The sequence below is a fragment of the Vigna unguiculata genome, chromosome 6 (genome assembly GCF_004118075.2).
Source record: "Vigna unguiculata cultivar IT97K-499-35 chromosome 6, ASM411807v1, whole genome shotgun sequence".
Classification (NCBI taxonomy): domain Eukaryota; kingdom Viridiplantae; phylum Streptophyta; class Magnoliopsida; order Fabales; family Fabaceae; genus Vigna; species Vigna unguiculata.
In genome coordinates this window covers 12,096,926-12,123,994 of record NC_040284.1, presented here as the reverse complement: position 1 = coordinate 12,123,994, position 27,069 = coordinate 12,096,926, and the positions used below count along the sequence as shown (strand labels likewise).

The 27,069-nt window shown below is 33.7% G+C and overlaps 1 protein-coding gene and 1 non-coding gene across 9 annotated transcripts; one reads left to right on the top strand and one right to left on the bottom strand.

The window, feature by feature from the left end:
* The first annotated feature begins 4,456 nt into the window (after positions 1-4,456).
* Positions 4,457-4,562, top strand: LOC114189295. Its single transcript, XR_003605601.1, has one exon. It is a non-coding gene; the product is annotated as a small nucleolar RNA R71 (small nucleolar RNA).
* A 4,410-nt stretch (positions 4,563-8,972) lies between these two features.
* On the bottom strand, positions 8,973-17,769 carry LOC114187931 (CBL-interacting serine/threonine-protein kinase 3-like). 8 transcript variants are annotated; one of them, XM_028076353.1, is made up of 15 exons: positions 17,690-17,769; positions 16,454-16,678; positions 16,149-16,211; positions 15,242-15,313; positions 14,825-14,932; positions 14,628-14,708; positions 14,138-14,191; positions 13,933-14,058; positions 13,764-13,853; positions 13,318-13,440; positions 13,103-13,210; positions 9,976-10,089; positions 9,828-9,884; positions 9,670-9,744; positions 8,973-9,296 (listed from the first exon to the last, which is right to left on the bottom strand). In XM_028076353.1, the coding sequence occupies exons 2-15, from the start codon at positions 16,622-16,624 to the stop codon at positions 9,222-9,224; spliced, it is 1,317 nt and encodes a 438-aa protein (XP_027932154.1). In that variant the 5' UTR covers positions 16,625-16,678; positions 17,690-17,769; the 3' UTR covers positions 8,973-9,221. The 8 variants fall into 8 exon arrangements, 6 of the variants coding, with proteins under 6 accessions (XP_027932154.1, XP_027932153.1, XP_027932157.1 ...); XM_028076352.1 differs by lacking the exon at positions 17,690-17,769 and adding an exon at positions 17,317-17,618; XM_028076356.1 differs by lacking the exon at positions 17,690-17,769 and adding an exon at positions 16,005-16,044 and having other exon boundaries at positions 16,454-16,507.
* Positions 17,770-27,069: the final 9,300 nt, after the last annotated feature.

The window sequence follows — 27,069 nt, the reverse complement described above, 5'->3', positions numbered from 1 at the left end:
TTCTTGGGGAAACCAAGGGCGACGCTGGACCAAGAGTTTCTTCTAGGGAAAGCGTTTCTGGGGCTCTTTCCCACCGCTACCACTTTGATCCTCATAGTTGGTGCATTACTCGGGAGAATGAACATTCGTGCGTGGATGTTGTTTGTTCCTCTTTGGGTTACTTTTTCCTACATCGTCACTGCGTTTAGCATTTAGTGCCCCCAATGGTGGTTGGCGAAGCTAGGAGTTATTGATTTCTCCGGTGGATATGTCATTCCCCTCTCCACTAGAGTTGTCGATTACATTGCAGTTTATTGGGTGGGTCTGATGAACGTTTGGCAAGTGAACCAATCGTTAACGTAGTAATAAAATATCGTCCTCTAGGATTGATTTGTTGAATACTAAATTCCTAATTTACATAATTTTGAGCAAATGCGAATCAATATAATTGCAAGCATAAAATTTATAACAAAAACTTTAATCAAGAGAAGAATCGTTAGAGGATTGATTTCGTCCTTTTTCCTATAAAATTCTACTCCTTTTCAATTGATGCAAGTAATGTAATCATCCACTTGAGTTTACTGAGAGTTGTTTTACCCCTAATCCCTTAGTAGGTAAAATCTATTTATTAAATTCGAACCCCCAATTCCTTAGGTCAATTTACAAAAAATCAATAAAATCATGAAAATCAATAATCATCTCTATTGCAAACTAATTAGATATGCCCAATTTTCCAATTGTGACATAATCTAACCTGTCTTGTTTATAATCGCAAGTAATCCCCAATTTCCCAATTGTGAAATTGCTCATAAATAAACGATAAAACCATAAACAGAGCACTGAGATGAAGAACATTAACAAACATCAAATGTAAAGAGTAGAACCTATAATCCAAAGTCTTACATCAATCCTTCAACAAAGAGAAATTAATTCAGTATAATGAAAAGAAAAACTCCAAACGGTAGCCAAAACAATAGACCAAATCGAGAGGAAGGAGAAGAAGTTTCTTTCCGTGAACGCTCCCCTTTTATCTTTCCCCACGTTCTCTCCTTTGTTGAGGTGATTTTCTATCTCCTCTACCCGTTTCCCATTTCTCTCCTCTTTATATTTTCTTTTCCTTTTAAATCTTTATCAGTCCACGTAATCTTCAAATTTCTCGCTGGAAATCCCACAGGTTGTGGAAAAATTCACAGGCCACCTGTGGAACACACTGTTTTTGCGCATGATCTCCTGAAGCAAACTCCACAGGTCGTGGAAAAATCCACCAGGCACTTGTGGAACAAACTATTTTGAAACTCGCATCTTTGAAGCCAAATCCCCAAGTCGTGGAAGATTCCACCAGACACTTGTGGAACATGCTATTTTGTGTCTAACTTACTCCCTTCAAACCTGTTTACACCAATAACACACCAATCCAAATATATGATCCGAAACTAGATAAATCATGGGATGAAATGAGTCTAATAATGCACAAATGAATAAAAATGCCCTAAACTAATGCATAAATATACCTATATATTATGTGCTCTTCAAATTCTCCCAAGCTTAGACTTTTGCTTGTCCTCAAGCAAAGAAAATGTAATGAAACAGCATAACAAATGCAAATAGAATGATGTGTTGGTATCTATCTCAAATCTAAATTCATCCAAAAATATTCCAGATACACACATTCCACATATGTTGGGTCCCTAAGTGCAATTTTATCAATGAGTAAAGACACAAGACACTAAGGATGAGAATCTTTTATGTGTTTTTAAAGTTCTCTGCAAAAAGATATCTTCATAGGTTTCTGGCCTAGAAAACACTTACTTGCTAACTAAGCATGGATCCTCCACTCAAATGCTTTGCACTTTCCACACCCAGTCTCAAAGGAGTGTCTCTTTTCCCAGTAACTAACAGTCTTAAAGGGATGTCCATTTCACTTATTCTTATTAATAATTATACTTTTTTTTCTCTTTTCTTCTTTTTTTTTCATTTTTTTATTTTGTGAAATTGACAAACATTTCTCCAGTAACCAATTGCAGTGAGTGTCACCTTATAAACCTAAAAAGAACCTCTTTAAGTCTATCACTCAAAAATTATCTTCATTACATGTCGATTGTCAAGACCTCCTCTTGTGTAGTGTGTGAGTTCCCCAACAATTATATATAATGTGCTTCCCAAAATATAATTGAATAAACTTAGACTTGAGTTAGATTGATGTGTATGCTATGCAAATGAAATAACAAAATGAAATGCAACAACTAACATGCAAGTGACCCTCCCAAGCTTAGATGTTTAAGTTTTCCCCAACATAAACAAAATAATTAAGAATAGAAGGGATAAAACTCACAAAATTATTAGTGGTGGAACCGGTGCATTGTTGTCGACGTTGAAAGTAGCTTTGCTTGTGAAGTGACGAGGTTGTTGCTGCTTTAAAATTGCCAAAGTCTGCAACCCATGGCAAAGTATTAATAACTAGAAACTCCTCATCTAGAAACACCACTAAAATAGGTTGAACATCCTGTTCATCCTCATTAAACTTCAGTCTTGAAAGGTAATCAGTTATCAAATGTTGTTTCCCTTGTTTATTCCGGATTTCCATGTCAAACTATTGCATTAAGAGAATCCAATGGATTGATCGTGGCTTGACATCCTTGGATGTCCCTTCACCTCCACCTTTACTCTTGTTTAGGTCTATTCTTCTTGTAGTACTGAACAATGGCTTGAGAACTTCTAGTTGATGTGCGCATTGAACCACCTCTTCATCACTCACTTCTGCAAGTAACTCCTTTGCTTGCCCACCTGACAACGAAGTGAGCTCTAATGGACTCTTCCTCCCATAATTATCCATTTCTTTAAACACCAGAGACTCAATAGTTTCAGCTCGGAAACAATCCTCCTTTTCTACCTTGTGTTTCATTGCTTCATTTATGGAAAATGTGACTTTATCATCACCCACTCTTAACATCAACTTGTCTTGTTGTACATCTATCAATGCTCTTCCCATGGCTAAGAATGGTCTTCCCAATATAATTGGAACTTTAGTATCTTTTTCCATGTCAAGGACCACAAAATTAGCTGGAAAGATAAATTTATCCACCTTTACTAAGACGTCCTCCACTACTCCATATGGATAAGTCACTGAAAGGTCCGCCAATTGGAGGGTTATCATAGTAGGCTTCACTTCTCCAACCCAACCTTTTAAAAATGGATAAAGACATCAAATTGATGCTTGCTCCAAGATCACACAATGCCTTGCTCACCATTATATTTCTAATCTCACATGGAATCACAAAGCTTCCTAGATCCTTCAACTTGGGAGGTAACTTTTGTTTAATTATTGCACTGCACTCCGCTGTGAGCATTATGATTTCATCTTCTTAAAGCTTCCTTTTCTTAGACAACAAGTCCTTCATAAATCTAGCATAGCTTGGCATTTTCTCCAATGCCTCCGCAAATGGGATATTAATGTGGAGCTTCTTAAAGACATCAAGAAATCTGGCAAATTGTTTATCTTGATCTTTCTTCTTCAACCTTTGAGGGAATGAAATAGTAGGAACATATTCTCTCATTTTGCCTTTTTCACTCTCTTCATTTTTTTCTCCCTCACTCTTCTCCTCACATTTTTTTTCGCTCATTTTTTTCACTCTCTTTTACAATCTCCTCTTCTCGTGCATTTTTCTCACAACTCACATCACTCTTTTTCTCATTTTCTACCAACCTCCCACTCCTCAATTGAATTGCCTTACATTGCTCATTTGGGTTTGGAATGGTGTCATTGGGGAATGTTCTAAGAGGCCTCTCCGAAATTTGTCGTGAAAGTTGACCAATTTGATTCTCCAACTTTCGGATTGAAGCTTCCTGGTTCTTGAGATTAGTCCTTGTCTCATTCATGAAATTAGAAGTCTGCTCCACAAATGTTTAGGTTTGCACCGTTAATTTCTCCATAGCACTCTCCAAAGTAGACATCTTGTTTCCTTGGTTACTAGGTTGTGCTTGATATTGATAAGGAGGCCTTGGTTGATTGGATTGATTCGAACCACTCCAAGGTCTATTTGGTTGGCTCCTCCAAATTGAAAAATTATTAGCAAACTGATTTTGTTGTTGGCCCATTGCATTCATCTACACCTCTTGTTGAGTTACTTGACACTTACCATTTTGATGCATTCCTCCACAAAAATCACATAGTAGAGACGTTGTATTAATTGCTTTTGCTTGCATATTCCCCAACTTCTGCGTCAACTTAGTAATTTGTTGTGTTAACAACTTGTTTTGGGCAAGGATAGCATCCTAGGTATTAACCTCCAACACTCCAGCTTTTCTATTTCGCCGGTCAAACTGCATATTCATTGTACTACTTGCCATTAACTCCAGAGTCTCCATAACTTCCTTAGGTGTTTTCAGATTAAACGATCCTCCACTTGCCGCATCAAGAATTGCTTTAAAAGATGTTGCAAGACCATTATAGAATATTTGGACTTGCAACCAATCTGGTAAAACATGATGTGGGCATTTCCTCAATAGCTCCCTATACCTTTCCCAAGCCTCGTACAACGATTCAGTTTTTGTTGCACAAAAGTAGTGATTTCATTCCTCATTCTTGCTGACTTGGATGGAGGAAAGTATTTGGTTACAAATTTTGTAGCCATATCTTCCCATGTAGAAATACTACCTTGATGTTGTGTTTGAAGCCAACTTTTAGCTTTATCCCGTAATGAGAAAGGAAAAAGCCTCAAGCGGATTGCATCTGAAACTCCATTAATCTTCAAAGTGTCACAAATGGCCAAAAAATTCTCCATATGAGAATTAGGATACTCTGAAACTGCACCTCCAAATTGATTCTGCTGGATGACTTGTAATAGTGCAGACTTGATTTCAAAGTTGTTGGCTTGAATAGGAGGTCTCACGATGCTCCCTTGGTAATTATTTGTATTTGGCATCGAGTAGTCAAGCAGAGTCCTCCTCATAGGTTGTTCTTTTGCCATTGTTGATATGTGCTCCTTCTTATGAATTGATGACCCTGCTTTTCTTTCTTGCTTCTTCTTTCTTGTGATACTCCTATTATGTCTAGCAGTACGTTCAATTTCTGGGTCAAAAAGCAAGATTTTTTTTGCAACTATACCTCGTATAAACAACTTAAACACACAAGATTCTAACAACAAAAATCGCGTGAAAACAAAATAACAACAAACAAGATAATTAAAACAAAAAAAAACAAAAAACTGAAAAACACAAACAATTTTAACTAACTAAAACTTAAAACTCAAATCTCAAGCAAATTAGATCACTAATATCAATAGAAAATCAATCCTCGGCAAGGGCGCCAAAAACTTGATGAATGTTTCACAAGTGAACCAATCGTTAACGTAGTAATAAAATATCGTCCTCTAGGATTGATTTGTTGAATACTAGATTCCTAATTTACATAATTTTGAGCAAATGCGAATCAATATAATTGCAAGCATAAAATTTATAACGAAAACTTTAATCAAGAGAAGAATCGTTAGAGGATTGATTTTGTACTTTTTTCTATAAAATTCTACTCATTTTCAATTGATGCAAGTAATGTAATCATCCACTTGAGTTTACTGAGAGCTGTTTTACCCCTAATCCCTTAGTAGGTAAAATCTATTTATTGAATTCGAACCCCCAATTCCTTAGGTCAATTTACAAAAATTCAATAAAATCATGAAAATCAATAATCATCTCTATTGCAAACTAATTAGATATGCCCAATTTCCCAATTGTGACATAATCTAACCTGTCTTGTTTATAATCGCAAGCAATCCCTAATTTCCCAATTGTGAAATTGCTTATAAATAAACGATAAAACCATAAACAGAGCACTGAGATGAAGAACATTAACAAACATCAAATGTAAAGAGTAGAACCTATAATCCAAAGTCTTACATCAATCCTCCAACAAAAAGAAATTAATTCTGCATAATGAAAAGAAAAACTCCAAACGGTAGCCAAAACAACAAACCAAATTGAGAGGAAGGAGAAAAAGTTTTTTTTTCCGTGAACGCTCCCCTTTTATCTTTCCCCACGTTTTCTCCTTTGCTGAAGTGATTTTCTCTCTCCTTTAACCGTTTCCCCTTTCTCTCCTCTTTATATTTTCTTTTCCTTTTAAATCTTTATCAGTCCACGTAATCTTTAAATTTCTCGCTGGAAATCCCACAGGTTATGGAAAAATCCACAGGCCACTTGTGGAACACACTATTTTTGCGCATGATCTCCTTAAGCAAACTCCACAAGTCATGGAAAATTCCACCAGGCACCTATGGAACAAACTGTTTTGAAACTCGCATCTTTGAAGCCAAATTCACAAGTCGTGGAAGATTCCACCAGATACTTGTGGAACATGCTATTTTGTGTCTAACTTACTCCCTTCAGACCTGTTTACACCAATAACACACCAATCCAAATGTATGATCCGAAACTAGATAAATCATGGGATGAAATGAGTCTAATAATGCACAAATGAATAAAAATGCCTTACACTAATGCATGAATATACCTATATATTATGTGCTCATCAGGTCTTCATTTCATCACTCACATTTCTCCATTTTCCAGTTTTCTTTAAAGATCATAACTTTTTGGGTGGTTGAATAGGTGGGTCCAAGATGTGAAAAGGAGAGAGAAAGGTTTCCATCAAACAACATGATCGTAGGGCTTGCCAGCGCCGGCCTGTTTTGGATGGGTTGGAGTGGGTTCAATGGTGGTGGTCAGGATCACCGAAGCATAAAAGTGGATATATGGCTTCGGGTGTACTAGAATCGAAGTAGAAACGTGATATATGGCTTTGGGTCACACTCGAGGCCAAAAGCCTTCACCTTTTGGCCTCACCCCAATATGGCTCGGTTTGGGAACCAGTGTAGAACATAAAAAACAACAGTATCCCAAGAGTACAAACTTGGGGCTCAGAATCCTTTATGAATATAGTAATTAAGAGAGTCAAATGGAAAAATGTCAAAACTATGAAAAAGGCAAAAGGGTTTAGTTTAGCTGCTTAGCTCCTTACACAAAAGCATCGATCTTGAAGATCACCCATGTAGCAAGAAAAAAACGTAAAAAAAAAACGACTACATGATATGGCCCATATAATTGGATGACAACAAATGAAAAATTGGTCTTAGTTCCAAAAAGTTAGATACACCGTTACAACAGCCAAAGCTGTCAAATTAGGGTTTCAAAGAAAAAATTTTGTTCATTTTTTATTGATTACAAACATAGATAAAATTACAAAAGTAAATATAACATATCTATAAATGAAACACGAAAAAATATGAGAGGAAATTGAAACAATAAAAGAATAAATATTCTTCAGATGCAACTCATACCTTAACTGAATTCGTGGTGGTGGATTTTCGAAGGGGATGGTGGACTTTGCAGGGACGGTGGACTTCAGAGGCATGGTGGAGAAGAAAACTACTTTTGGTCTGCGAGACACGATGATATGCGAGGGTCTGCAAAGTTTTTTTGAAAATCAGCTTTTGGATTCTTTTTTCACTTTGACGGCAAGGAAGTTAATGGTAGGTGACGGCAAGAAAGTTAATGGTAGGCTAATTTTATTAACCCCTTCAATCACGTGCCAGTTCGTTTGATGAAATTAAAAAAAAAGTAAATACCATTTTCTTTATTTAGCTTTTATATATATATATATATATATATATATATATATATATATATATATATATATATTGCGGCAAAGAACTAGGTCATTGGAGGTGTTGGTATAATAAATGAGTGAGGCTGCTTCATTAATAGGAGGGAGAAAAATTGTTTTCAATATTTACTATCGAGCAACTTAGGAATTATAATATATTTTGGAGGTATAGGAGAGAATCTATTGGAGGTGTAGGGAGAGGCCCCCAAACATATTGTTATTGTGGTTCCCAATACATACCCTGCCATGGTTTGCATAGCCCTTACAAAACTATACAATTGTGTTATATATATATATATATATATATATATATATATATATATATATGTTATTTCAAAAGTAAAATAAAAATTAATTTGAGGACCTTGGTTAATAACTAAATTAAAGAGATTAAGGTTCTATATCTAATTATAAGGTTTTTCCACAGCAAGTCATCAAGAAAGTGTGAAATAAAAGAAAGACAGATTAGGAAAAAGAAATTGAAGAACATAAAGAATGAATCATGCATACTCACACGATCTCATGAATCAGTACCCTAGTATGGTTAATAACTAAATTAAAGAGATTAAGGTTCTATATCTAATTATAAGGTTTTTCCACAGCAAGTCATCAAGAAAGTGTGAAATAAAAGAAAGACATATTAGAAAAAAGAAATTGGAGAACATAGAGAATGAATCATGCATACTCACACGATCTCATGAATCAGTACCCTAGTATGATTTATGTATGTTAGATTTATGATTCTTCCATTATGATATTTCTCCCAAATTAAGTTTCTCCAAATTAATATGAGCCCTAACTATGATTTTTAGAATTTTTTGTATGAAATTGGCCTGAACCCTAATTATATTTTCTCAAATTTGTATAATCCAACTTTATAAAATGTTGATATTTTGTATTTTCAACTTCATATAATAAGTTAGTTGAATAGTCTTGAATTGAAATAAAAATTAGAATATTCATTTATGTGAATTCAATAAATTAGGAAGATTAAAAATTGAAAAGTTTGAATTACATGATTTAAGTAAAGAAAATATTTTTTTAATTAAAAAATTATATATAAAAAATATTGACATCCCTAAATATATTCTTCAAGTTTCGTACTGGTTGTACAGCTGACAACTAAATGCACTAATAATTTTTTTTTCTATCAATAACTTAAGTTGATGTTCTTTTTCATGCTTTTTTTTTTCTATATATAATATTGTTTTCTTAGTATCTTTTACTTTGATATTGTTTTGTTGGCGTCTTTCTCTCAAGAGTATTGTTGTAATATGCATAATAACATTATCTAATTATAATAGCAATAAATAAGAAATAGCAATAAATAAGAAATAGATCGCTACTAACAAAATGGATATATACAATGTCCAAGTAAGTTTTTCCATATTTCTTGTTTCATGAACATAGTTCAACATTACAAGAGTATTGACATAAACTCGATTTTCCAACAATAATTCAAGGAAAACATTGGTATATGCCCACCAAACCTACCAAAAATAATGTGGACAACAATCAATGATAGCAATGGATCATAGTAGGACATTGCTATACCCCAAAAAAAACAACATTGGTGGTTGCATCAATTTCACTTCGCATCGTCCATGTCATCTTCATTTTTCCAAACAACATCCTCCAAGCGTGTTGAAAGATTGTTGTAGAACTGCATAGTGTCAAACAGGCAAATTCTTTTCAATTAGAATTAGAAGGAAGGAACACAAAGGTGTTAAAAACCACACCATTCTGAATGTTATTAAGCAAAAACTTACATAATGTCGGAGATTACAAATATTACTTGCAATATTATTTCACTAAGATCACATTTCAGAATTACCATTTCTAAAGATACAGAAAAGAGACAACAGAAGGTAAAATGGATGTCATAACGTCAAGTTTAGTTTGATTATGTGAAGTGGAAACTATTTTGTTCCACTTCAGAAAACTAAGGTTTCAAAAGTTCACAACAGAAGAATTATATTTAAAATGTAGGAGATACTACAGAAATCAATTCAATGAGAAGGGAGAGACAAGGGTACCTTAAGGAACTCCAATGTATCACCTTTAGCTTTATTAATCTTAACTACGTGAAGAGAAGGTGCCACCTGAAATATCTGTTTAAAATGCCAAGAGTAAATCAATATTCAATATTATGAGAAATGAGGCTCTACATCACCCAAAAATAGCAACGATGTACCTCTGTGGCAACATTAAGGTTTCCCTTCCTTCCAGCTTTCACATTTTTAAGCTTCATCTGTCAATGATTATTTCTTAATTAAAGAAAATTAACATTAATGGAACTAAATGAGTGCATGTACATAATAAGTTGCACAAGCTTGGCTTACCTTGAAATTTTTCTTCAGCACATCAAAACCAAGAGGTTTTGCAGCTTCTTCAATCTTGTTGATTATCTCATTGGCAGAGCATTTTGATGTGAACCTTATTTCTCTTTTAAACCCCTGTAACCAATAACTTCAGATTAACAATCCGCACATTAATTTAAAGTAAGAAACCTCATAAATTAGGCATTGCAAATCAAAGGCTCTCATCCAAACCAGGTTATAATAACTAGGTGATGTTTGGAACAATTTTTTGTCTTAAAAGTTAAAAATTAAGAGTTTTAAATTTATTTGTTTGGACATTTTTAGCTAAAAACTCCTCCTTTTAAACCCAAACCTTTGTTTATTATACGTTTCTCGTTAAGAAAGAAAGAACACAAAAAGACCTTGTGAAGAATTATATCGGAAACTCCCAATACTGTACACAACAGACCTTGAGAAGTGCTCTTTTGTGATTGAAAGAAAAACTGTGTAATACTTCACATTGTGAAGCATTTCCGAATAAGCTTAAATTGTGCTCTCTATGAGATTGTCTCTTTTCTTTATTTTCTTGAAAGTTTTTAATCTCGAATGCTAAGGGAGAACCGGACGTAGGCCGTTAGTTTGGGTGAACCAATTTAAATCCTTTGTGTGCTTGTTCTTGATACTAGAGGTCTAGTTTAACCCTGGACGAGAAGTGTTTACAGGTTCTATTCAATCCCCTCTTCTAGAGCTCATTTGTTCTATCACTAACCGTGCTACCCTTAAATTCAAATCCACCCCTCCTAAATCAAACAAGAAAAAGGTCTCCTTAACCGTATGCTTTTTCAGTTGTACCTCTACATACATGCCACATCTACTCCTCTGTTTCTTGAGTCCATGTTCTTATATTACACTGTATGATGAAGTTGAGTTCAACTTTCTAGCCAAGAAGAGATAAAATTATGACTCGTCCTACTATCTATCAATATCAACATAAATCTTCCCATCACTCTTCCTTGTAGTTTGATAGTATGGGGTTGTGTCAATCCTCCTACTGACAAAACAGACAAATCCATGCTCTGACATTCTTAATCAATGTATTCTTCTCCTCCCTTCTGCGAGAACTTGCCATTCTCCATCTACCTCATATCCCCCACTTCTTAGGATCCCTCATCTTCAGCCAAGATGCTAACCCCCAAATTCTTTGCAGCACAATGATGCCCCTAGACTATATGCTCCTCCACAATGGAAACATCTCCCCTCTTCTCTTCTAACATATTCAGGTTAGGGAAAGTTTCTTGATCCTTGGTTCCTCAAACCCACTGCTGTGTTTCCTCCTATAGTTGAATCATATGTAGTGCTGAGTGACCCTTTTCTTGCATTGTTGTCCATACTAGAAGAATCTTGCATATTTCTAGTACCTTTAAAGGTTTATGCACATGAAACTATTTCAGCTCCTCCCTATTCTGAAAATTGGTATTAATTTGCACCCCCACAAAGAAATATCCCAACAATTGTTCTTCAGACACATGCAGAGCTTGTGACACCAACATTTCAAACTCTTTGGTATAATCGTCCACCTTATCATTCTGTCTTATTGCTGCTAACCTTTCAAACACAGTACTTCTCCCTGCATCCAAATCTCCTATTCAACGCCACTGCAACCGCTTTACAAGATGGATTCTTGGACTTCTGACACCAAAATTTAAATGGCTTGCGTTCCCTTCCATGCTAATGAGAGCCAAACATAGATTTTCCTTTGAAGTGACATTCTGAACTTTAAAAGATTTCATCCTAAGTGATCATTCTCCTCAAATGTGGTAATTCCTTTCCACCCTTTTAGTCCAAGGCTTTAACAATTCTTCTCCTTCCTCATTTGATCTACTAACATCTTTCGATCCTTCTTCCTTCTTCTCTTCATCATTAATCGAGTTCTCCCCTCCTTCAAACACTTTCTCACTTTTCTTGATGTCCTGTACTAGTTCTTTGATTTTTTTCATATCCAACAAACTTTCTTTCCTTACGGTCATATCACCTTCCAACTCCACAACCACCTTCTCTTGTTCATTGCCCATCTTTCAAGCTTGCTTAGTTGTCGACTCTCCATTTGGTTCCTCTGTTTTCAGATCCGGCAGGTCGGACTAAATTGTTATGATCAAGAAAGAACAAAAAGCCAAAAACGTAGAGAACTTGTGCAGTATTATATCAGAAACTCTCAATATTGTACACAAACAACCACATATAAAGAAAGATACCTCCTTTCACACAGGGTACTCCCTCTTACGACAGAAAGAAAACTCTCCCCACTAAAAAAGACCCCAACACCTCCCAAAGGAAAACTATACACAGACTTTCTCACAAGTCTCTCACCCAAAACAACTAACTGCATAACTACATTATATTTTTAAATTTCCTTCTATAATACACCTTCCACTCTACCATTATTTCCCTTCCTAATAGTTTCACTGTCTTGTTCCAATTAATTCAGGATGACAAACAGCGCAAGACGAGGATATGCAAAATTAATCTCCTTAATTGTTTCAGAATTTTTCACAAATGTTTGGTTATAGTCCTTTTATGAAAATGAAAAATAACCTGGCTAAAAAGAACTAGGTTCTCCTTAATTCAGTATGCTGAAATTTAAATAACTTAGTAGCAATTCATGCTTTACTATATTTTATATTTTATTACTAAATCCTAAAAAGGTTAAACATTTCACACTATATAAATGGTGTTATGAGTAAAGTAATAAATAATATTGAAAGAGATAATTATAGAGAGTAACAGTGTGTAATGGCAGGACACTTGATCTCTTATTTATAGCTTGATTACAGTTAATCGATGGAGTACTTAAGGGGTAATTAGGAGGTAAACAGATGCTAATTTGCATCCCAATAATCACTAACTAACTTGTAGCATGGTCACTGTTAAATCAACATGATTATTGTTGACTACATATTCTAACATAAATGATGATTTTTACTATTATAGTAAATAAAAACCTGAATATCCAATGAGACATGCCTGTGGGGCTACACTCATTTCCTTGGTATCTGGAAACCTTTCCACATCTCAACCAGATTCCTGGTGGATGAGAATTGGAGAGAAAAAAAATGGATGCTAAAGATTCATCATTATAATAAAAACAATCCTATCATATGAAGTTAAAAACCTGGTCTACGTCAAACAAGTTTTCTAGGTTCAGCCCTTTGGACAAGGATATCAATTCAAATGCATTCATAGGTGTTGGCTGATCTTCCTTCTCTCTTACATTGTGTACCTGCATTTTTTGAGAAAATCCTTAATATGAACCTACTGCTCTGTGTTCAATACAACAATGAATACAGAAAACCAATACCAAAATCATACAGGGCATTTTCAACATACTTCACTGTCTTTAAAGATGGCCTCAATGTCATCAGTGTTTCTCTCCTTTGTCTCCTCAAAAACTGGAAGTTTGTATTCTTTTTTAAACCATTCATCACGCAGAATCTCCGATACAGTGATACGCTGCAATGAAGTTATAGAAAATCAGAAAAACGAATGAAACAATTAAAGGAACAATGAAACTATTTGATTATTACTTATCATCTTCTTTTAAATATTTGTGGTTTATGCAACAAAAATCAAAGATAAGGAGATTACAATAAGTGAAAAATAGTGAATCAGTCAAATGACATAGCTAACTCAGTTTCAAAAAATACAAATATTACAAGTGAAATGGCTCTTTTAATTTAGGAATAAGGATGCAATTTCAGTTGTAATGAGTTCAAACTTTTCAAACTGTCCAGAGAGCTATGTCATTTGACTAAAAGGGTTCATTTGCATCTTACAGTCACGGGGTTGGGATTTAAGATTCTAGTTATCAATTTCCTGGCACTAAAAGAAAGCCAAGGGGGGCAAGTAAATTCAGCAGCTGATATCTGCAAACCAAGAAATGAAAATAATAAACACAATATACAGGACAATAATAAAGTCATGCAAAAACACAAAAGTGCTTACTTTTTTATACAGGTTCAGAATATTAGTGTCATCAAAAGGCAAGTAGCCTGCAAGCAATACAAAGAGAATCACACCACATGACCACAAATCTGCAGCTGCCCCATCATAGCCTCCATCATTAAGGACCTACTAAACAAGAATATATGGTTACAGGATTGATTTTAAATGTAGAAAATTTTGTAGTTAGCATATAATTTGTCTGCACCTCAGGAGCAACATAATTTGGAGTTCCACATGTTGTATGAAGCAGTCCATCATCCTGTCAAAAGACCAGTTTGTCATTCATATTCAAATTCAAAACATGTGGATATTATGAGATAAAAAGAACAATTACTTGGCCAGGATCTGCCACAACTTTGGTTGCCGAAAAGTAGAAAATTAACGAGCTTATCTTTTGAGATTCAAATTTTCAAGACTAATTTCCCTACTTATATAATTGAAACTTGTTTGATTTTACATGCCAATTATATTTTAGTTTTGTTCCCCAAACATACTGAAAAATCAAGTTTAGTCCTTGTGCTGTGTTACTCATGCATGCCATAGTCGGGCTTCAAATTAACTTACAATTGCCAAAATCAGGCTAAATTTACCATTTTTCCTTATATAGAGGACTAAGTTAATCAATGGTGCAAATTTTAAATTGCAAAATGATGTTTTACCCAAATTTAATTCTGAAGGCAATGAATCATTCTTACCCTGACTTGTTGGGAAAGTGCACTCAATCCAAAATCAGAAATTTTAAGGTTCCCGAAAGAATCTAATAGTAAGTTCTCTAACTGCAGAACAAAGTTACATGAATAACAATGAAACAAAAGTAAGTATTTTTGTCTTCTTTAATCAAAAGCATAAATTGAGGAATCAGCATATTGCTAATAGGCTGAAAGGGCTTTACTTTCAGGTCTCTGTGGTAGACACCTCTACTATGGCAATAGTCAACGGCATTTATAAGCTGCTGGAAATATCTGCGTGCTTCCTTTTCCCTCATTCGTCCACTGTTTAGCTTCACAAGAAAAAAAAAATTAAAACCTTTAACAAACACTTTTTCCACTTCAATAAAATTGCAACTTATGGACTAAGACACACAACACCCTTTTACATGTCAAACTATGATACCAGTGGGGATCGAAGGAATTAACAAGCACGAAAAAGGTAGAGCACAACTATAGAATCATAATCCAAATGGAGTGCGAGAACCCAAAATGTAATCTAAAACGTATCCACTTTATATTTTCCTAATCAACTTCCGGATCAATCGTAAATGAAAGAAAATTACAACCAAATAGGATCTAAGAAAAATTTAGTTACTCACTATTTTATGAAAAAGCTCTCCCCCAGTCACAAACTCTAAAATAATGTATATTTTTGTCTTGCTCCCCATGACCTGCAAATGAAATATGAAATCTTGCATGATGCACTTTAAGAAATGAATTTAGTGTATAAGGATTTGTTTGATAAATAATTTGGTAATTTGTTTCGTGCATAAGAATTCTAATCTTTGTTCTTTGAGTATCAGCTAGAAAGCAAATAATGAGAGAGTAGGCCACTCAGTTTGATAGGGTATTTGTTATTATGAGTCTTGAGTATTAGCTTTAATGGAATGTATGCAAATCACTTTTGGCGGTCTTCAAGCCAGAAGTGGCAAGGATGATTGACATCAAATTAAGTGCTTAATTGATCAGAAAGATAATCATGCTTATGGGATAGAAAGTTCACCCGTAAGGTGAAGAAATATAAAAACAAGAAAGCAAAATTGATTTGAGATTCCTTTTGTTAGACAGGGTGAATAAACATGTTTAGAACCTTAAGTGAAGGAGGTTACTTTCAACATTTAGAAAACTTTTATAATCCTTTGACTTCAAATATTGTTTCATGACACTTTGACAAATTTCTTCAACGGTAAGCTAAATTCTTTCAAATCGACTGCTTTTTAAGTTCTATGCCCAAACACTGGTTTTAAAAATTGGAAAACTTTAGGCAAGGAAAATTTTTAGAAGCGATTAAATGCAATGAAAGATATAGTAAAGATATCAAAACATAGGCCAGTAAATTGAGTTCATAACAGAGTTGATTACTCTTTGCATCAGCAACATTTGAGTCAAAGTTTATCTGTTCCTAATAAAAAGAGAAGAATATCTTTGTCAAAAAGTGAGGGACAAGATATTGGTTGTGCGTGTAGTATTAGAGAGAGAGAGAGAGAGAGAGAGAGAGAGAGAGACCTCATACAGTTGAACAACATTTGGATGCTTGATCAACTTCATTGTGGCTATTTCTCGCTGGATCTGTGAAAATACATCAAGAAAACATCATAGACATATTTATCTTCCTCAAGTGAGGCTCTGCAGCAACTTCACTACAATAGATGTATTTGAAATCTGAAACCTAATGACTACTGAAACTCAGTTGAAGAAAAAAACCATGCTTAATCAGTATCTTGAACCAATTACACATAAAAATGTATGCCTTAATAGTACATAGGAAGGTAGAACAAGAGTGTAATTTAAAAGAAAATTTGTTGAAGTACCTGCTCAGCCAGCATATACTTGAGAACCTTCTCCTTGTCAAGAATCTTAAGAGCCACAGGGTCCCCAGTCTCAGAGTTCCTTGCAAATTTCACCTTTGCAAATGTTCCCTCCCCAATGGTCCTCCCTACCTCATATTTACCCACTCTGCGCTTAATTTTCTGCCCATTCATCCTCTGTGATGGTTCAACTTTATTACAATTTCTGCCAAGATATGAAGTATCTACCTGAAAAGCACATCACAATCAGTTCCTAAGCAAACTTTAACAACAGTTAAGTTTTTAACCAATGGTTAAAAGATGTCTTATTCTTTGATGAGAGGTTAGAAAATCCCAGTAGTCCCTATGGTTTCAAAAACACTAAAGCTGAAGTCTTGGATGAAATGCAACTTAGCCACTGACTCCTCAATTTTATTTTATTTTTTTTCAAAACACCACCCTAGAGATTTTATCTTTCCCCGCTTTAGAATGGTGCACGATCAATAGCAAAACCAAACCCCAGAAATACCATTTTTTAACTAGTTAATGCAGAAATGCACCAGAAAGAGATCAAAGAGAACCATGTTTCCAACTGTAAAGAAGCCATGAGATCTTACAGTAGTAACCAAGAACTTTCAGTTAAAACTAGTCTCGAAACCAGAATTCAACTGGAATAGGCAAATCAACACAACATCACTTTAACAAAATATAGATTTCGGAGACTGCATTTTTGATAAAGTATCAAATCTTAAAAAAAAAAAATTATCAAACCAGAGATTCTCCAGCATTTCAGAATCCAATAATTGTAAAATCATGTCATGTTGATGCATCACTTAAATCATTCAACAATAGCACAAGGGCACTTGTAAAAGAGAGAGAGGCAGTACCCTAGCAGGTGATCAATCCCAGAAACCAGAAGCACAGAAGAAGATAAAACCAAACTAGTGCTCGATTTGCATTAACAGATATATAAAAGAAAATGGAGGAAAAAAACAAAAGCTAATAAAAAGGTTGCCTTAGAAAAAAGGAAGGGAAGAAACAAAAAGGGGACCACTTTTCTATGAATCAAAACGCGTGCTGAGAATGAAACAACAAAACATAGAATCAAGATAAAGTTTTCAAATTTCTAGTACTAGCACACAAGCTCTTCCAAAGGGAAATATTCCAAATTTACAGAATAAGAGTTTGATATCTAGCTACATGAGTGGTTGTGGTTAATAAAAATAATTAATAAAAAGAAAAGAAAAAGTGCTCACATACTTGAATTTGATATACAATAACAAGAGTATAACAGATTTTGTAAATGCAAAGGGAGAGGTGATAAATCCTAATTTTATATATGATAGATTTTGTAACAGTCCATTAAATTATTGACATCCATTCAACATGACAATTTTCTTTCTTGTGTACCTAATACGTTTTCGTGTCTTTTGACTATAAAATATTTTCTTATAAAGCTGTATGATTCATCACCAAATCAGAATGGCGGTTAAAAAAGTTCTAAAACAATATAGTAAACAAAATTGGTGAAGCTATAACCATCCATTGGTATTATGTGACACAAAACATTTAGTTCACCAGATTCATTTTCACAAAAAAAAAAAAAAAAAAAAACTTTAAGAAAATTAATCGAATGAACTCAATGAACATAAAAGTTTGATACTGTTTTTAATTTTAAATATTAAAATAATAAATTTATTAATCATTTTCTTATTATGTTTAACTTTATTATTTTTATTTAATGTTTGTTATTTTTTTTTTTGTGTTGAACTTAAACTTATATTTATATTTAAGAAAAAATAAAAATCTTAATAATGGTTGATGTGGACAACATGAAGAATATTGTGATAAATAAAATTGGTGAATCTATAACCATCCATTTTCATCAAAAAGAAGAAAAGAAATACGAGTCTTTGAAAAAAATATATAATATCATATAAAATCAATTTATATAAAATATAGATATTATTTTTAATTTAAAATTTTAAAATAACAAATTTATGTGTTTTTTATATTTATACTATTTTTAATTTAAAACAATAAATTAATAAGTTTAAATTTTTTTTCTTTATATAGAATTTAATCTTTTTATTTTCATTTAATACAAAACTTAGATTGACGCATGTGTTGTAAAGAGAAAAATCTGAATAATTGTTGAAGTGGACACCTTGGAGAATATTGTGATAAATGACATTATTATTTTTCATGTGATTGTTTATGGAATGGGTCCATTTTGGTGGGCATGAAGTGACGGAGCCTAACTTTCCGTTTATGTGATTTTCCTAAATTATATGCAGAAAAAGAAATTCTGAGGTGAGGTGAGGTGGGTCGTTTTCGGTGGGCGAGAAGAAGATAGAGAGATACACCTAAGGAATGTTTGTTTAGCTGGAATTAGTATTCTCTTTTTCGGTAATTCTACCTTTTTTAATTACTCGTCAATTCAAGTCAAACACAAGTTTTGAGTAGTAATCATGCGAATCATAAACAAAATCAAAATCGATTAGTAACAAATTATGAACAATTGCATAGCGATTTGAATGAAAAGCTACCTTAAAAGGGCAATATCGTGACTTCTTATTATCTTAAGTTGCAAATTGAAAGTTTATTATGAAATTGAAGAATGAAAAGAAATATATATATTATATGTATTAGTAAGAGACAATGTTGGTGACAAGTAGATGGGCTGTTGGGAATGGTAGGCAGATTCGTTTTTGGCGGGAATGTTTACGTTGTTGACTTAATAATTATAAACAAAAATGTAATTAAAGGTTTTAATTCTATTCAATTTCATAAAATTAATGGACTATTCGTCATTTATTAAATACATAATGAACATTAAATGATTAAAATGAAAAAAAAAGAACTAGAGGAAATAATTTATGAAAATAAAATTAAGAGTGAAATTAAATAGAATAAAAAATAGTATTAAATACAATCAAATTACATGACGGATATGAATAATTAGCCGTCCATTTGATATAATTATTACGATTTATATGATTATATAATTGATTCATTTGTTATGATTACTTATATGTTTAATTATTTTTATTGAGGTTTAAATATTTGTATTAATTATATTATTGGGATCATTTATGGGTTACATGTTCTATCTATAAATAAGACTCTTCTTATCATTAATTAGACAAAGAGAAAAGTTCTCCCCTTACTCTTATCCTCCATCCTTCCTTTTTTTTTCTTTTTTTTATCTATTATTAGCTTTATTTTATAACATGTTATCAGCACAATGCTCCAACCAACCCAGCACTAATGGAAGCATTTTCTGTCTAAGGACAATGTTCTACGGGTCTTAATCCAGGGTCTTTCTAATCATTTTTTCATTTACAATTTTATCTTACATTCTTATTTTTGTCATAAGAATGATTTGAGTTTATCAATCTTCATATCTGCCTTATTACTATTATTTTACGTGTTAGTTCTAAACATGTCAAATCTTGTAAATTTTGAATTTGTGATCCTTGATATTACGAAGAAGAATTATTTATATTGGATATTGAATGCTGAAATATATTTAGATGCAATGAGTCTTGGTGATGTCATTAAAGAAATAAATAAAGTATCTGAGCAAATAATTTGCTCCTGCAACAACAATATCGTGAAAAGGAATTTCAAAAATATTCTGAATTTATTTGATGCCTTCTTGTGGTGGAACAAAACAATGAGTTTTTGATAAAAAAAAATCATGAAACCCGTCCAATTGGTTTCGCTCCATTCCTAGAAGTGAATCCAGCGACAATTGATATATGTTTTCATGGTCGTGATAATGATTTTGAACATGATCATAAAGGAAATTTCAAAGACACATTTTATCACCAGAAGTGGAACAATAATGTGAAAAAGGAGGGAAATGTGAAAATAATGACAAATAAGATGAGAATATAAGTTATCATTATGGTGGTAAAGGTCATTTTAGTTGTACTTGTCGTACACCAAAACATCTTAAAAAATAAGGAGAAGAACATAGAAATATACTTTACTTATAAAGATGATGATTTTGATTATGGCCATATGGAGACTACTCATCTTGATATTGTTTTTTTTTTTGCTAAACCAAATGGAAGCATTGATCACCTCATTGGTGATGAGAGTGTTAAAAGAATACATTTTCTCATATTATGTTCTCACTTTTAAGATAATGCTTTATATTTGTGCTTATAAATAAGTTTTTCTTTATCAATAAAATCCTCTAAATATTTTATTCTTCTTCTCCTCGCACTAACACCAATGATGAAGATATAGTACTACTGTAACGTCCCTACTGAAAATTACTTAATTAAAATAAGTATATAAGAATTGAAAATAAAACGTCATAATTTTATTATTCCCAAATGCGGGAAAATTGAAAATATTTATCAACGCGCCATAATTTAAACATCTCAAGTAATAAAGTCAATTTCTCAAAATCCAGCAAAAATAGTAGAAACAGAAATAATTTTCTAGCTCAAAGTCCCCAAGCTAGCCCTCTCTTCGTCTCTATGCATCACCAAAATCACCTGTAATATCATCTTCTCCTGTGCGACAAGTCACACGATCATAGCCAAATACAAACAGAAAGGGTGAGCTCATAAGAAATTAACACATAAGTTAATAATATCAAAATACACCCAACTATGTTAATCTAGTAAGTTCTTGGTCAAGACCTTAACACCCCAAGGCTTTTCAACCTTCAATTCACACAAATAGTTAGCCCTGGACTTAGGATTTATGATACTCACACGAACCTGCCCGCTCGTGGTCCTGCCTCTAAGAACCTCCACGCTCGTAGTCCTGCTCTACGAACCACCCTGCTTGCAGTCCTACTCTACGGACCTCCCCACCCGTAGTCCAACACACGTGATCCACCAGCTACGAACCTCCTCGCTCACAACATCTCTCAAGTGAGAGCATGGAACATACGAACATACCCACTCGTATCCCCACACGAGAGTAAGAGGATATGAACCTCATCGCTCATATCATCATGTGTTCACCACCATCCATGAACCTATCCGCTCATGGCACAACATCTCCTGATCCAAGTCTCGCATTACTGCGTATAAGCAACACACGCAACCCATTACCTGCAGCGTTATCGCCTGGCGCAGCCTAAGCGCCGCCATGCAAAATTACTATGCAAACCGCTTGGCGGGACCCTTGTCGTCAGGCACCAGGCCTTTCCCAAACCCACTGTTTCAGGGTCTATCGCCTGGCGGAGCACACCTTGCAACCAGGCGCTACACAGTATAGGGACACCCCTGGTGGTCCTACGCCTAGCAGTCACACCCGTGCCGCCATGCGCTATATCAGTAATGATATTCTACTGGTTTTAGCACCCAAATAGATTGAACTTACAATCTCATGTACTCCCCACAAGTTCAGATATGCACTCTCCAATCAAGGTTAATTTCTTGGTAACCCACCACCCTAACATGATTCCACTCCTACAACCTCATCCCCAGCCATCCAATTAAACTCTAAAATAGTAAGGTTTCAATATTGTCGCCTAACGGCCAATAAGATGCTGCCAGGCAGCACATCAGTATCTGGAAAAATTCTAGGTTTTTTGCGCCTGAGAACACCAATAATTTAACCTGCAAAATTCTAGTATTTCACCCACGACACAATATTTCTCAATTATTCTATTTTTGGATGCGTGCTTAACCAATAACATCATACTAATCCAATCAGAACATGATTGATTCACGATTATACTTAAGTAATCAAATTACTAAATCATCTTCCCAAACCCTATCAAGGTTAACGCAATTGAATGTCTCTCATTGAATCCCCAAGGTTCATCCAAACACACAGGCATTCGTACATTCATACTTTTCATGATTTCCCATCGTACACATGAACAATCTCAAAGAACCCAATCCATCACAAAATTCAAAACACACCCTGAACAAAAGCATGCTTGTGTCGCCTGACGGCTCATTCAAAGCCGCAAGGCGGTTTCTGGAAATTTTCCAGAACACGAAGATGAAGAGATTTTGATCATTCATAGGCATCATATTCATACAGTATAACACGAAAATAATTATAGAATATATACACACGTAAGGAAACTCTCCTAACCTGGATAATTCTTGCTCACTTGGAAGAATTAGGACTTCTTTTGTGCCACCATTAGTCCAACCTTGGCCTTCTCCAAATGCACTTGATGCTCTGCTCAATTCCACTCAAAATCACCTTCAGACTCCCTCTCTCACTGCAAAATTCGTTTGCCCTTTTGCTCCCTCACTTTTTCTCTCTTTCCTCTTTAAAAACCACCTTAATTAGACCATTAACTAAGCCTTAATGCTTGTTAGTGATATGAAAACGAAAATGACTTTGAATGTGGTGTTAATGGCCATTCAAAGACCATTAGTGGCTGCCTTCCCAGCTCACTAGGCTGCCCTTCTTGCAGTTAGGGTTTTTCTACCCTTTCATGTTCATGTCAAAAGAAAATTTGGCAAAAATAAAATTTGGCAAAAAGAAAGTTAAATTCGTTCCTAGAAGGTTTGAACGCACAACCACTAAACTACAAAGTCAATGCACAACCAATTCATGTTTCATGATAATTCCTACAATTTTAGGATTACATTATCACTAATCACATTCAAACATAATAGTAAAATAATACACATATTAAAATATCATCCAATTGGGTTCAAGTCCTCTCACACAATCAAGTACTCTCAATCATTTGAGCTAGTACTTTTCCACATCTAACAATTCGCATTAAATGCCATAAAGGCTCATACTACCCGCATTTATTAAATAATTATTTATTTAATTATTTAATTTTCTCGAGTCTCACAACTACAAATATATTTGAAGGCTCCAAAAGAGCTATTATACTTCTACCAAGAAGTTTAATAGAAATTTATTAAGAGTTTCAAGATATTTGTCTAAATGGATATCATATTGAGAGAAATAATGAAGAATATATGAAATATCTTTATATCACTATAATTGATTTGAATGAAAAAAAAATGTGTATTGGATAAATTATCAACCTTTTCTTATGGTGTACACATACATTAGTACAATTGATATGCATATCATGGTAAACCAGAAGTTTAGGAATCAAAATGAATGCCTTATTTGGCATGATCAGTTGGATAGTTTGTACTACACATATATTAATACAATTAAAATGCATGTCATGGTAAACATGAAGTTTACGAATCAAATATGAATTCCTTGTTTAACATGGTTAGTTGGGTCATCCTTGATCTACTATGATGCGAAAAAAAAGAGAGCTGAAAAACTTATATGGACACCCACTTAAGAGTAAAAAAAAACTTCTTCAGACTAATAAGTTCTCATGTACTACATGTTCACAAAGGAAAGTTGATAATAAGACCATCACCAGAAAAATTAGAAATGAGTCAATCTCATTTTCAAAACGAATACAAGGTGATATTTATGGTCCAATACACCCATCATGTGGATCATTTAGATATTTCATGATTTTAATTAATGAATCAATTATATGGTCACATATTTGTTTATTATCAACTCGTAATCAGGCAATTGCAAAGTTATTAGCAAAGTTAAGAGTTCACTTCCCAGATTATTCGATTAAGAAAATCTTTTTTGATAATATTGGTGAAATTACATCTCACACTGTTCATGAGTATTGTATATTAATTGGAATTCCCAGTAGCACATGTTCATACTCAAAAATAGACTTGTGGAATCATTACTAAAATGTCTAAAATTGGTTGCAAGACCATTACTTATGAGAGCTAATCTTCCAATGGTTACTTGGGGATATGCAATTTTTCATGTTGCAGTATTAATTCACATCAAGCTAATAAGTTATCACAAATACTCTATTATGCAGTTGGTTTTCGGTCACTAACCTAATATTTCTCATTTAAGAATTTTTGGGTGTGGTGTATATGTTTCAATTTCCCCACCAAAATGGATTATGATGGGTCCTCAAAGACAATTGAGAATATATGTTGGATATGACTATTTTAGAAATTCAGCTACCTTGGATTGGATTGCATGCTCGACCCATGTCATGATTTTTCTATCAATTATCTATATCCTTATTATAAAAGCCAAAATTTGTGTACTACATATAGGACATCCAAACTTCTCTTTTTAAAATACTTGATGAAACCTTCATAAAGTCCTAGAAATCACATATTTTTAAAAAGAGAAAAATGAATGATTTATTTTTGTTATTTCCTTCCTTGGTATGATATATATTGATGAATGAAAGGGTTACATATTTAATTATTGGTGAAACATATTTCTTATATTCTTATATATTATAACTTTCAATCAAAAAATGTTATAAGTGTTAGTGTATTTTATAAAATACTCATTGTCATTTTGCTTAGGTATCTGTTTCAATGGATAAATCTTGGATTGCTAAGCCTCGAAATACAATTAAATATTCAATTAGTTTAAAAAATTCTTAGATTTTGCTTTTGATAATGGGGCTATTGGAGATACAATTAAATGCCCATGTCCCAAATGTGGGTTTATGAAATGACAAACTAGAGGTGTAGTTGAGGAACACTTGATTTTAAAAGCATTTCCCAAAAATTATGTTGTATGGAATCTTCATGGTGAGAAACAAATAGAAGATATTTCTAGTAATGAAGATGATATACAAGAGGCATTTCATTTTGAAAATCCAATGGAAACAATGATCAATGAAACATTTGGGCATTATAGGCAAGAAGGTACTAATTTAGGCAGAACACAACCATTGGGTGTAGATGATGTTTTGAATGAAAGGTCAAGGGAGGATCATAATGAGTTCAATGAGTTTCTCAATGATGAAAATCAAACATTATGTGACGGGAGCAAGTACACAAAATTAGAGTTTGTAATCAAAATATATCATATCAAGGTTTTGTGTGGATTAAGTGACAAGGCAATGACTATGATCCTAGATTTGTTAAAAGATGCATTTAATGAAGCAAAGTTGCCTATTTCTTTTTATAAGGCTAAGAAAATCATCAACAAACTTGGTCTTAACTATACCAAAATAGGTGCATGTCTGAATGATTGTATGTTATATTTAAGAGATGATGAAAAAGATTTGCAAACATGCAAACATAACGGTACATCTAGATGGAACCCAAAGAAGAAGAAAAAAGCAACCTGCAAAATTTTGCGTTACTTTCCATTGAAACCAAGATTGCAAAGATTGTTTATGTGTTCTAAGACTGTAGAGCATATCAGATGATATTCTTTAGAGAACGAGGATGGGTTCATAAGGCATCCAAGGGACGGTGACGCATGGAAAACCTTTAGTTTATTACATCCTGAATTTGCTTCTGATCTTCGAAATGTTCGTTTAGGCCTTGCTAGTGATGGTTTTAATCCTTTAGGTACTATGAGTTCTACTTATAGTATTTGGCCAGTATTTTTAATTCCATACAATCTTCCACCATGGATATGTATGAAGCACACTTCATTGATCCTATTCATGATCATTCCAGGCAAGCAAATGCCAGGAAATAATATTGATGTGTACTTACAACCCCTTGTGGATGAGTTACGTGAGCTATGGAATGATGGTGTGAAGTCCTTTGATTCTTCATTAAATGAAACTTTTAGGATGCGAGTAGCTCTAATGTGGACAATTAGTGACTTTCCTGACCTAGGCATTTTATCTGGTTGGAACACACACAGGTTTAGCTTCCTTACTTGTAACTTTGATGTAGAACCTTGTCATCTTCCTCATAGGAAGAAGTGGTGTTTTATGGGGCATCGTCGCTTTTTGAGTAGAAACCATAAATTTAGATTAAATCGTGTTCACTTTGATGGGAGCACTGAAATAAGGAATCCACCACTAAAATTATCAAGATCTGACATTTTTAGGCAAGTTGAAAATATTACTGTTACATTTGGGAGATGAGGAATTTTGGACGGTAGAGGAAAAAGAAAAAAGAAAAGAAGTTAAACAATGGAAAAAATGAAGCATTTTCTTTGAACTTTTGTATTGGGAGTCTAATTTGTCACGTCATAATTTATATTTTATGTATATTGAAAAAAATGCATTTGACAATGTGGTATATTTTGGACACAATGTTTTTCGTACGGTTAAAGATAATATTAATTAGTTTGATTTATAGGATCAGAAGTGTTTCAACCTATCAAGAAAGTTAAGGTTGTAATGAAAAATATAGGATCAGAAGTGTTTTTACTATTTCATATATATTTTTATTATAACTTGGTGGTTTAACATTTATCATTCATGATCATTGCAGATGATGAAACTAGGGAATTCCCAAACAAATAATAATTAAGGGAAAAGTTTATAAAATTGCGGAAACTGGTAGCAGTTCTATGGAAAAGAAATCCTCCAAGCCAAACTTTTCCTTTTTTCTGTATATTGTTAATGATTTGGAGTTGAAAATGTTGTGATTGACTATTGGAGATATCCAAAGAATAAGTTCCCTTGCAGAATGGTAATTTAGGAAATTCCCCAGTTTCTTGATTAGGCATTTCTCGAGCTAATAAGGCAATTCTTAAGTCTTAACCAATTGATACTCATTTGGCCACACGAAGACCACATGTTAGAGAAATTAATTTTGCAAGATTTTGTCTAACCATTAGTAATATTGTGTATTCTACAGTTGTGTGTTAAAAAACAATTCTAACAATTATCAATCCCATGGCAT

What these genes read in the sequence shown, in the direction of transcription:
- LOC114187931 (XM_028076353.1), bottom strand. Translation starts at nt 16,624, where the DNA reads ATGAATGGGCAGAAAATTAAGCGCAGAGTGGGTAAATATGAGGTAGGG. An exon ending in TCTACCACAGAGACCTGAAA is followed by an intron (nt 14,709 to 14,824) that starts GTAAAGCCCTTT and finishes TTTGTTCTGCAG; the next exon opens with TTAGAGAACTTACTATTAGA. An exon ending in CACTTTCCCAACAAGTCAGG is followed by an intron (nt 14,192 to 14,627) that starts GTAAGAATGATT and finishes GTCTTTTGACAG; the next exon opens with GATGATGGACTGCTTCATAC.